This window comes from Mycetomoellerius zeteki, unplaced genomic scaffold (genome assembly GCF_001594055.1).
Source record: "Mycetomoellerius zeteki isolate Tzet28-1 unplaced genomic scaffold, Tzet1.0 scaffold102, whole genome shotgun sequence".
Taxonomy (NCBI): domain Eukaryota; kingdom Metazoa; phylum Arthropoda; class Insecta; order Hymenoptera; family Formicidae; genus Mycetomoellerius; species Mycetomoellerius zeteki.
This window is the reverse complement of record NW_017255933.1, coordinates 890,777-903,575: the sequence shown is the minus strand read 5'-3', so window position 1 is coordinate 903,575 and position 12,799 is coordinate 890,777. Positions and strand designations below refer to the sequence as shown.

The following is a 12,799-nucleotide window of genomic DNA, read 5'->3' as shown; positions in this document are numbered from 1 at the left end:
CACGGGGAGGAGGAGGATATCCCTGCCGGTCGAGAGGGCCCGGAGGGCTTGCTGAACGACGTTTCTGGTTAATCGCGTTTGCGGAAAAACGGAGATAATTCCCGTCGTCCGTCTGGACGATGGAGGCGTGTAGGTTGTAGGTGGAGAAAGGTATAGGTAGGATATAACCGTGCGTGCGAACCGTAGGAGAGGAGCGAGGGTGGAGAAGAAGGAGAGTGAGAAAGAGGGTGTCGGTGCAGGATGGTAGTCCACCACCTCTCTCATGTACGGCGGAGGTGGGATTTTTTTATATAGATATATATCCATACATATACATATACAACACGCATGTGCACACGCACACGCACATGTATGTGGAGAGAAGGCGGGCAAGAGGATGAGAATGAGGATGAGAAGGATGAGGTGGAGGAGATAGGGACTGATATTCGCGGGCACACGGAATTTTTAACTAGCCCGGGCAGCCTTTAGTCGTTCCGCCGCGAAAGCGCAGCAGAAAAGTTATGAATCTAATTTTCAGCGTATTTGTGTCTCGGCCGCCCCCTCCGCTGCCACCCCTTGGTGCTCCTCCGGTCCCCGCGTCCACCCTTCGTCCCATCGCCATCGCTACCAGGAACACCTATATCAATCCCTCTCCCCGCACGTATCCCTATCTCTTTCCCGCCTTCCTCTCCCGCTTCCTCATTCGGAGCCTCCACCTACGTCCGTCCGTATATACCTCTCTTCCGTCGTTCGCTTTCGCGTAATAAAGCTCGCGCGCGCGGCTTCGTTAGGTTTTTATCTCCCGGAGAAAAAAAGAATTAATTTCGAGAGACGCCGCCGTTTTTCTGCCGGTACTCTCTTCCGTTTCATGTGCGCCAACGCGCGTTCGGGACGTCGACAGGAGAGCTTCATCCTTTCGGTATTATCTTTTTCGGTGGGATAGGAAGGCGAATGATATCTGACTGACCAATGGAGAAAAGTCGATCGAAAGAAGGCGGTAGAAAAGCGAATTCAATCCTACCGATATTATTTTCCGCGAATTGACGAAGATACGAATAATTTTCTCTGCTGAAAATTTTTGAATACTTCGTAAATTGTCCAAAATTTAAAATACTATTTCGTTCTTTATTACTTAATCTAGCTTTTAAGTTGTATGTCAATTTTATCATTATTCTGTTTCTTTTTCGTTCTCTTTCATATAATAAATATTTTAATCATAAGATTTGTGATTTTAGAAATATAATAGACGTGTCATTTTATTTCAAATAATTTATTTTTATGTATTTCTTGAAGACTTTGAAATATATAATTTTAGCAAAACGAATTAATCATATCTAGACGTTATAATTTCTAATTAAATAATAAAAAGATAAAGTGAGTGTAAAAGCGAAGATAAAGTAAGTCGCATTTCTCCACAATTATTCTTAAACATAGTATCAGAATCAGAGCTTCTTTCAACAGTAGCTGTAATGACCATTTCTACGTCATTCGATAATAAGCATGGACGAACTGGAATTACTACATAGAAAGCTGCACATAGCGTAAGAAAGTCTCATACATCAAGTTCGACTGGCTGGAACTATATACGCCGCGTGCAGTAATAATTTAACGGCGCAAACGATTGCGAACTTCACAATCCTTTGATCGGCGCAATAGAGACCGACATATTTCGCGGTGTATCGTCTTTGCGGATCGAGCACGTAATTTTCAAGCCCGGCTTAGTCACGGTTGTGAGTAATAATTCCATCTGGTAGCTACTTTCCGTCGTACACCGACACATGTAAACTCGGGCCGCTGCGCCGGTGTATAGACACATATACACTCATACACTCACATATATCGCGTTCCAGATCGACTTCACGTGCACGGGGCCAAGTCATGACAATACGCCATCGCGGCTCGTTTCTATAAATCTCCTGTGACCCGATAAGAAAAGATTGCCTACCGATGAGGTGGCCGAGCGGCCCGCCACCCCGTCGACCACCCAGTCGACCGCCAACCATCCCCTCTGAGCGTGCTGCTTGCAATACACCTCGAGCGCGCTCGTGTCGACGTTAAATCGAAGGGCACGGGCATTAACTGTCTCCTTTCACCTCTACCTTATTCCAGCGCCGGCCACCACCCCCTATCGCCGAGTTCGTAAGCTCGCGTGCTCGATGAAGTATATTTAAAACCGTAATTACGATACAATCAGCGAGCCCCGTGACCAGATACACATCTCGATGTGGAGGAGAGTATGAGGTCGATCGATCTGTTCGAACTGGAGAACCTTTTTTAAAAAGCTAAAAGAGCGAAGGTGTAGAAGGGTGAGAGTCTGCCGTTTGCTTTCTACCCTTTCCTCCTTCGCCGTCGAGGTCGGCGGAGAGGAAGTCGGACTCCCTCCGACTGCAGAGTACGAAACAGACGCAACCACGCATTGCACACACGTGTATATGTTCGTGCATGGATCGGGGCGGAACGAGTTTTACACGTCGCGCGAAAGTTAGTTCCTAATTATTCAGATTTTCTAATTAATGTTTCAGCCGACGATGATGGAGCATGCGGGTCGTCTTTCCTCTCCCTCTTTTTTCCTTTACCGCGTACATACGCACAACTCGAGGGAGAACGCGGCTATTCCTGATTGCGCTCGGGTTAGGTGATGTAGATCGAGAACGTTGCTTACGGATAATTCGCTCTTGAGGTGCACCGCACCATTAATACAACACAATATTTACTCGTGCTTAATCAGATTGGCATACTGTTATTCGTCCGTATTAAATGATATCAAGAGTAACTCAGAAGATCGTGAAAAAAAAAACTCTCAAAGTGATGCTAACAATTATTACAAATATCCTATTCGGAACATCGATGCCAGCAATAGCGATAACCATAAAACTGACAGTCAGATCGGTTAGATATAAGAATTCGAGATGAAAAGGGCAAAGGAAAAGAAACAAAACGACACAAAAGAGAAGAGAATGGTTTTTGTTTTGAAAAGGGAAAGAAGTGGGTGGAAAAGCAAACGAGTAATATCGTGAGTTTATATATTTGATTCTACTCGAAATTTACGAAATAAATATCTCTAACGATATTGGTTTTCCCTGACGTCTGGCATAAGCCGGGCAGCTATCGCTGAAAGAAGTCGCGAGTACGATAAGCACTCGTTGCACTTCTAACCCACGTCATTTTCGCTCGAGTGCAAATATTCCCAGATTTTTGCCAGACCACTATCCTTCCTGCCTGTCGAGCCGTCCGGTCAGTCAGTACCCTCAAGTCGAAACCCTCTCGAAAACCTCAACGCAACCGCGAATCCTTTCCGCGCATACCGCAAGGTGGATTCCTGATGAGACGTATGCAAATATAATATCTACAAAAATCATTGCATTTCATATCGCATTTGTACTGCAAAACTATGCGGTATCTATAAGATACAAAATTTTTTTTCTAAAACTCGTTCACACCGCGAAAACATTGAATAATTATTTTTCGCCAATACAGATTATAAATTTTAATTTTTATAAATTTTAATTAAAAATGTATTATGAAAATTTTCAAATTAATTATACATAAATTAAAAAATATATTTACATTATATTAATAATATTTAAACTGTTTTAGACATGCATTGAGAAAATTTAGTTCATTATTTTTCGACAAAAAAAATACGTTATTCAATATTCTGCATATGTTACATTTAAAATTTATAATTTTTAAGAACATACAAATACACATACATATATATGTGACTCATATAATTACGCTCTTATATAGAAACGATTACATAATCGTAAAAGCTCTTAGTTACTCCACCCACTAATAGATCCGTTAGTTCAATGTAAGTCTAATCTGTTTTATGGCACATGGCGCCGCGGATACTTCGCGGATAAGTACGATATATATCCGTTATATGTATAGTGTGCACAGACACGTAATCGCCGTGCCAGAGGCATGATAAAATTTGTCGTTCGTTCGAGCCGCGACCCGATTGTTTGTCGCGCCGTATCGTCGTGTATTGCGCAGTCGATTGTTCCTTATCGCACTAATTATCAGCAAATCTTCCTATCAGGGCAAATATGGTAATATCGTTATGGATATACTCTTGCGAGCCTATCATCGGCGTTACCAATATGGCGTCCGTTACCGATATCTCGTTGTTAATTGCGACAAACGGACAAGGTTCCGATTGGCTCACATAAAGAAGTCTGCGATGATGAGATAAGACTCGAACAGTCAGACTTAAAGATCATGTGAGAAAATTGTAAAATCATACAACGTAATATTTAGAACGATAAACATACTGACATATCATAGATATTTCTTGATATCCGAGACGCTTGGGTTATAGTTTTTTTTATATTCTTTTGATAATTTTAATTATCAAAAGAGAATGTAAAAAATGTTCCTAATAAATACTCATAAGAGATTCCTAAGAAAGTAATTTTACTAATGCGGAATGAAAGGGAAATGGAAATTCCGTGGCAGCTTTCAAAGAAGTTCGTCTGTCGACGCTGCAGTCATGACGGAAGTACAAAATGACAAAGTTATTCAGCGGTATCTCAGATTGTCGATCTATACCTCCATTCACAAACGATATTCCGCTCTACAAAATGACCGATGGAATTTTAAGGCGACAGTCGGCCTAACTTATAATTTATACATTTTATCATAAATAATTAAAATAAACAGCATCGTGAAAGTAAGCAAATAAAAATATAAATTTTCAACACACTCAAGAATTACGTTTGAACCGTTGGGCCCTTATACCATTGTATACACTTTGACTGGCGTAGTCACTTCGGTGCAACATTACCAACGAACGAAGATACGACAAGAAAGAGATGTTCTGTTGTGCCTTTTGCACAGAACGACCGCGCAACTGTTCCAGTGGTAATCTCACTTCGTAGGACGATACGCGGGAATAGGACATGAGAAGAAGAAGCGCGGATAACGCTCTCGGTTATTTTTCGATCTACCGTGCTCGGTACATTAGCCAACGTGTTTTGAAACACTCGCCGAGCGTATTTGCCTTGGCACGAGTATCACGGTGTCTCTTTCATCTCGCCACGCTGCCAGAAGTTCTCTACTCCTCTTTCTCTCGCTCTCTCCCCTTCTCTTTGTCACCCTTTAAGCGTCTCGTGACAGTCGAAAGAAAACGATCCGAAATAAAATAATTCTTCGCCGAAGTCGTTAAGGACTCATTTATGATACAATTCTCAGAAATATAAAATGGCTTGAAACCTGCATTGTCATTATTATTATTATTTTGTTAATGAATTGATAGATATCCGAAGGACCATTATATTTTCTGTTATAATTACGCGGAGAGTGAATCACTCGTCACGCTACAACGATCAAATGACTCGAGCTCCCATCGTACCTTTTGGCAGCAATCACTGTCAATCATTAGCATGCATCGCGCTTGCGTTACCCCGAGATAATCGGTGAAATATTCGAGAATCGATGTGACAGGCAGATTGAATAATTAATAATTTCCAATTGCAATGAATGCAAATTAAACTCGTGTCACGCTATTATGTAATAATCGTATTTTTCGCAATTTAAAATTATCGTTTAAAAGAGTGAAAGACATTTTTTTGTCACGTATATATTTCAATGTAATTCCAACAATGTCTTCAAACGGCTTACATGAAACCGATCCTAGTTTGTCATCGCGACTTGACAAATAACATTAAAACAATGATTCTCTTTATTCATTGACCAAGCATACCCATGATAACTTGAGGTAATTACTACTGGAGACTCATGGCATGTGAAGCGTTAAGGACAAATGAATATATATTACAAGTTTTAAAGCTGCCAGAGATTTCTGGCGTTTAATTAAGATCAAGCAGCTGCGAAAAGTAAGACGACCGGTGACGCGACAAAATGCCGAAGATAAGTACAGCAACAAAATAGCAAGAATTTAGAGCCGCAGCCGTGACGAATTCAATTTGTCGCCGCGACACAAGCTACACAAAGCCCCGAAGGCTCTTTGCCACCTCGGTAGCGCGTATGTTATCATTGTCACTATATCCAATTTCTGCAGCAACAGAGACAAGGAGACAGCAATGTTGATGGAACTCAAAGACTAAACATGGAAAACATTTCCGCCATTGTAATTTATTGTGCGCATCGGGAGATAAATCTAGATGAAACACTTGAAGTTGCTTTATACGCGCTCGTGGTAATTATATGCGTGTTCAAGATTCCACGAACGCTCAATAAAATCTCTTGTCTTACGACTTAAAAATATACAGAAATGTCAACGCCATCGTTATCATGACAGTTTAAGCAGCGCAAACATTGTTAGAGTCTCGTTTCGTTGAGGGACCTAATCGAGGATTCGCGAATGTCTGCTACTGTGGCATCAAATCGAGCACGCTCGTCCTACATCGATACTCATCGTTTCGATACAGTCTGGCGTGGTTATGCGACAGGAAACGGAAACGGAATGAATCGCGGACGAGAGCGCTTATCGCGCCGCTTTATCCATCGCGCTAATTTTTATTATTGCCATGTTTATAGGATGTTACGCGGTCGCGACGATTCTAATATCTGGCCACATCCTATCCGGGAAAAAGCGTCTCTCTCCTCTCTCTCTTTCTATGATCCTTCCGTCTAATAATATATTACGGAAGAGAAAAAGACAGCCATTTGTATCCGCTTGTATTGGATTTAGATTGGACGATGAACATTTCAATATCGCATACGAGTGATACATAGACTTTAACGGAACCACCGAAGATAAAGAAATCCCCGCGTTTTCTGACGACGTTCTTGTCCTCGTGTTGCTTGCACGGGACCGTGATTCAGACGCGCGACGGGAGTGATTTATTTCCGGCGGAGCGAGCGAGACGCTTTCTGGAACGCACGATTTAAATGCGCGAAGCGCGAGCCTGTCTTCGGGGGTGACGGACAGGGTGCCACGGGGACAGCGTGGATCGCTCACAATGTCTTGTTGAAATTACAGACATGCCATGACGGAGACGGCCGTTGGTGGTCGGAGCTATGATTCGTATATACAATACTGGTAGCTCTAAAAATGAGATAATGAGTCGCAGAACACGAAAACATTTGCAATCGCGAATCATCGTCACTTCGTTCCGCATTATGGGTGACGTATTAGCAAATATGAAAGATAAAACAGCTTATCGTACATGTGCACGTGGAGACGTAGCACCACATGAGAGTTTTTGGTAACAAAACTACATTGTTAAATTCATAATATTAAATTATACTCAATTTGAATTATTTTTAATCATTTTTGTAGGTCGCCGTTACTCCTATTCAATATGTCATGAATTTAATTAAAAAGATGTATTCAAATTTTATTTATTATTTACTAAGTACTTTAATATGGACGTTGTTTTAATAAAAATAGACTTTGAAACTAACTACGGAAATGATTTACATTTTAACACACATGGAGGTTAAAAATAACAAAATGTTATAACAAAATAACTCGAGGAATTGGTTTGCTACTGCTCTTTTGATATCTAATAGTGTAGTGGCGATTGAGAGTAGCATTCTGATTATGATCTATAAAAGTAGGTACAAGCAGATATTGCTAATTAAAATTAATTATTCAAGATTGTCTAGAAGCTTTATTCTTTAATGTCAAAACTTGTTGATCGAAGCTATGGAGTCGATTGATAAGTGTAAAGTGATAATTCTTATCAGCTAACAAACTCTCGGAAAAAGATAGCTGATATAATCTAACTTGCTTGTCAACGCTTCCCGAAAAAAATAAGCAAAGCTCCTGAGCTGCGTGCGTCACCGAAGTGATAAAAATGTTATTAATATGCCAAAGAATTGCGCGTGCATCATCCGTCGAAGTGGTAAATACGCGGAAGCAAAGCGTTTCTAACGAACGCATTTCTAACAATAAGATCTGTCCTGTTCGAAGTTTTGGTTAACGTCATAATCTATTAGTTTATATGAGATTGAGAAATTTATATTTATTCGTACAATTTTTACATTCGGAATCAGACAACACGTATTAGATATCCAAAATTGTTAGCAGAGTAAAGACGGTATCAGCTACATATACATTGACACACGTGTCTGATAATTATCGACCCATCATAAACTAACGTACTTCCGAAGTCTCCATAATTCATGGGCGTATTCCAGAGTATCGCGCGACCATCTCTCCCTGAGACACCCATCCTCGCTCCCCTCTTTCGAAGACACTATCGCATTATTTACTCCTCATTATCGTCTTTAAATCATCCCGTCGCTCGGGAGGGACTTGAAACTGCCATTACGTTCCTTTAATCGACGAATAATAAAAATCATTCCGGTGCTCCACGGCGCGCGATGGCTTCTCAATAAAGACATTGTCCGCGGAGCAAATTCTTATCCGTTAAAAGGCATCGTCGGTGAGAACAGAACGCGCGCCATCCCCTTCCTATTTTCGAGACAAGGGGACGGACGAACAAGGACCAAGGAGACGTTGACAAGAGGAGGGACGGGATCGGAGATTATCGGCTCCAGGATTACAACAGGCTCGGAGGCTTCGAAGCAAACGATTTTCCTCGCGCGGGGACAACGGAGACGCGGGAAGGCGCAAAGGGAACAGAGGAAGGGCGGACGGTGGTTGAAGGCGACAGAAAAGGAGGAGCGATTGTTATTGGCTCTAAGGAGAATACTTATTGAACTCTTAGCGGCGTTTTTATCACTCCTTTCTCACGCGCGCGCCGCTTTAAGTGTTTTTGGCTTTGTTTAAGGACTCGTGTACATCCGCCTTCGCCACCCTTCTGCCCACTGCGCCGCTGCTTTCGCCCCTCTCGCATTATACACCCTTAACAGGTTACGCTTCCTCCCACCAATCTCGCTACACTTCTTTTCCTTTACCGCAAGATTTTTACGGGCTCGACCTCCTTGCACGCTGCTTCGTAAACCACGCAAAGTGCACGGCACTAAAGGGTGCAACTACCACTTAGGCTCTTCCTGACCACTTCCGGGGGAAAAAAGGCTTCGAGTAGCGGCGGGTAACTCGTATTCTATATTACCTCTCGAAGATTTATCGACTTGAATAGCTTTATATACCTTATTCAACTGGCAGTTTGATCTATATAACGCGTATCCTTCTTCTATAGTTTTCAACGACTGAAAAAAAATAGATTTTTTGGTAGCAACAAACTACTATTATTTTGTCCTGAATTTGTTATTATTAATAAAAATCTACGCATTAATATTTTATATATAATTAAGATTAATAATTTTATCAACAATCTTAAAAAGAATTTTTTAACTTCGGTTACGTGATTTATACAATAATAACATATACGTCAGACGCAGACATAATATTTTCGTTACGCTACATACATTTATATATAATTATCTACGTGCAATTAATCGACTTTAATTGCACATCAACCAGAAGCGTAACGACTCGGCATACCTCACGATGCCCCCTATACTTAGATAAAACGAAACTCGAGAAAACGGAGTCTCCCGTATGAGACGACCGTAGTTTATTAGGTCGAATATTTGGCGGTAAAAGTGAGGGATGACCGTCATTATCTCCATTCATCCGTGTCACGCGGCAGCTGTGTATCGCAGCTCGCAGTGAGATTGCAGCGGGCAGTTAGACGAAAGCAATGTTACTCGTGTAGCTTCTCGTGGAGACGTGGGTTTGCACGATCGTCGCGGCTATTTTTGCCAAGAGTGAAACCGCGTTCGCGCGCGCGCGCGCGCTTGCCCTCTTCCCCGGGGTTATTTACCCTCCCGATAAATATACGATAATGTTATCGCACGGGGTTCCGAAATCGCGGACCGGCGAATCATAATCATAATAAAGGTTCGCGCGTTGCCACCGTCGCATTCCGGCGCTTTAATGACCCGAGCAAGCCGACCAGATTCGTATGAACGTGCCGTTCGTCGTTACTAAATATATACTGAGATGCACCTATTCATCCGAACGCGACGTTAATGGACAACGCTGGAGAGCGATACGGCTGGAGAAATCCCCGGCGCGTTACGGCTTTTCTAAATTGACTTTGTTATCTATTTTGATAGAGCTGATCGAGTATCATTAGTTACACGTTCGCTACTTATAGCTGCGAGCGAGTTTGCGTGGTTTCGCGGGAACGTGGCGGAGTAATTTGAAACGTTTATCGTGAATCTAGGTCCTGATCGTGTATCTTTCTCGAGAGAAAAATGCCACGTGAGAGTTGCGAAACGGCTCGCCCGAATTCATTACCTGCCGTTTGAATGCCAATCATGTTACCGCTTTTAAATGCAATTCGCCATGTAAAACCCACAACCGTCTCTGTGTCTATAATTTATATGCCAATCTCTTTATAAATAAATATAATTTGTAAAATACAAGTAGGAAGTTCTACGTAGTGAACGACACACAAATTATGCCTAGTTTCAATGGTTGATTTCATTTCCATAAATTTTGAAATAATAAATAATTAATGTTTTTTTTTATACATATAATTTTTTTTTCAATAATGTTAACTGTAATATATTAGATATATAATATTATCACACTTTAATAAGGTCTCATTAAATTTTAATCTTAATGTTATATTAATATTATTTTAATTATAATATATGTTATGTTAATAATATCTAATAATAATATTATAAAAAATTATTTCAAAGTTTATGGAAATGTATCAACTGATAGAATGTTACTGTGCATAATTTGTGTATCATTCGTAATGCGGAACTTCCTACTTTTAATTTACAAATTAATTCAATTATATATAATCAAATTTTAAGTATACTTATAATGTAGTATATGATACTGATATATGATATAATATTAATTTTTAATATAATACTGATATATACAATTTTTAATAATTAATTGCAATTTATCGCAAGGGTTTTTTCCGGTATATTATTTTGTATCGTACTTAGCTATCTTTCAAGAAAATTGCACCTTTTCTGCACCTTTATATGAACGTGGCTATTAATTTGAAAAAAAATTTGATTGAAAAGTGCGCTATTTGAAGGTCCGAGCGACGATAGCAATCGGTTACAAAGGGGTGAGTATCAGATATGCGTGCGGTATAGGAACGTGATTGCGTAGAACAGAATTGCGTAGTCGGATAAAGAAGGAGAGGGACAATAATCCATCGAATACAGATATCGAACACGAGCAACGTTAGTCATTCACTTCAACATGCCGTGTCTGCACACAGAAATTGCACTAGCATCCACTCGGTGATTTTGCACGCAGCAACCCTCAGTTGGTTAAGCCTCGCGATTGCTCGTGAAGGAATGTTCGATTTGTCAATCTTTTCGCGTGAGCCGTGTGAGATTTGCTTTTCTTAATTACAGTAGTACTATCTTATCACCTATGTTGTTATCAATGAAGAAAAATTTTTGAAAGAAACAAGAATGTGGATACTAATAATTTTTTTACTTATCAGAAATAATTTAAATTGTTGCGTTATTGATTATTTTTGAGGAAATTATTTAATTTGCTATTATTTTTTATTTTTAATTAAATATTAAGAGAAAAGGGAAGAAGAGAGAGAAGTTCAAAGATTACAATTACCATTTCACATGGCAATACACGAGAGAGTAACATTTTAGCGGAAGGACGAGTATGATCCAACGCACCTCTTTGTCTTTGGCCTGCAGCTCCTGCTCGAGGTTGCTGTTCGGCGTCCTTCTGGGATTGCTGGCATCGTGTACCTGTTGTTGATCGCTTCCCTGCGGAGGCTGAGACAATTGGTGTCCCTCAGTCTTAGAATTGTTGTCGTTCGTTGCGGCGAGCTGTTCTTTTAACGCGGCTATTTCTTTCTCCGCCGAAGTCGCTCTCTGTAACAAGGAGAATAGACGGTAATGAATGTTAACGTTTGTAATACGTATATTAACTCAGTAAGAATTGAAAATCGCATTTTTAACTTTCTCGGTGATTTAATCAAACATGCGAGACGAAGATCACATTATGTTGAATTGCAAAACTGATTCGAGTCATATTAACAATATCACGAGATATAAATGAGCAGTATTGACATTTTTTATCAACTTTATTGGTATAAGTTCTTTTATATCGCAGACATTTGACGAACTAATTTTGAGACTGAATAGCAGAACGGAAAAATGTCATTGCTCTCGAGTTAATAATAATAAACGTTAGTCCTTTTTACCGAGACATACTTTGTAATTCGCACGAGGTTGTACTCCGTTTCACTTTAAAGAGGTTAATTTTGCAATGCAGTCAGAGAATTTTAACGGCGCAGACGATTGCGCTTAAGGTGTGCAAATTTTTCACGGTGGTCCGGATCGTTAAATTATCGTTGCGGAGCCGTGCGACGCGAAATCAATCAATTCTCGCCGGCTGCACCTAATTTCGCAGCTACGAAAAGCCGGCAAAAATAGAAACGACGGCCCGTCGAGCCGCGCGAGGCTGCTTTGATATTTTCAGCGCAGGAAATAGTATGCTGGCGTCGCAGTTTCTTTGATCCTAGACATTATAATGTACTTCGCCATTCTATAATGTAATTCCTTAATGTTACTGGAATTTGAATGCTGCCCGCGGGAGAATTTATGTCAAACCACCTGTGCGGTGTCGTCCGCAGGACAAATATATAATTATTCAGTTGATTCGAATATGTGATCGAGAATTACCTTTCTCTTTATTCTACGTATTGTGTATCACATATTATGCGGCAAATTTTGAGATTAGGTCGCTGTTTGATAGGTTGACAAGGGTCGAATTTATAAAATGTAATCGTAAATAAAATTAAACTAAATTATAGATTTATAATTAAAAGCCGAGAAGTTTATTTACGTATCTGTATGATTCTATGTTCCGTGACTATGATTTCCCGTTTCTCTCATTTTCCTGAATCGCTTGCGCGGGGTTTCC

At 40.4% G+C, this 12,799-nt stretch overlaps 1 protein-coding gene across 1 annotated transcript in view; it reads right to left on the bottom strand.

Annotated features, from left to right (window-relative positions):
* cut (homeobox protein, cut) overlaps positions 1–12,799 on the bottom strand; it is a 126,685-nt gene that overhangs the window by 51,333 nt on the left and 62,553 nt on the right. Inside the window, 1 exon segment of the mRNA XM_018444603.1 lies at positions 11,545–11,745. Within this exon segment, the coding sequence (XP_018300105.1) occupies positions 11,545–11,745 (201 nt within the window).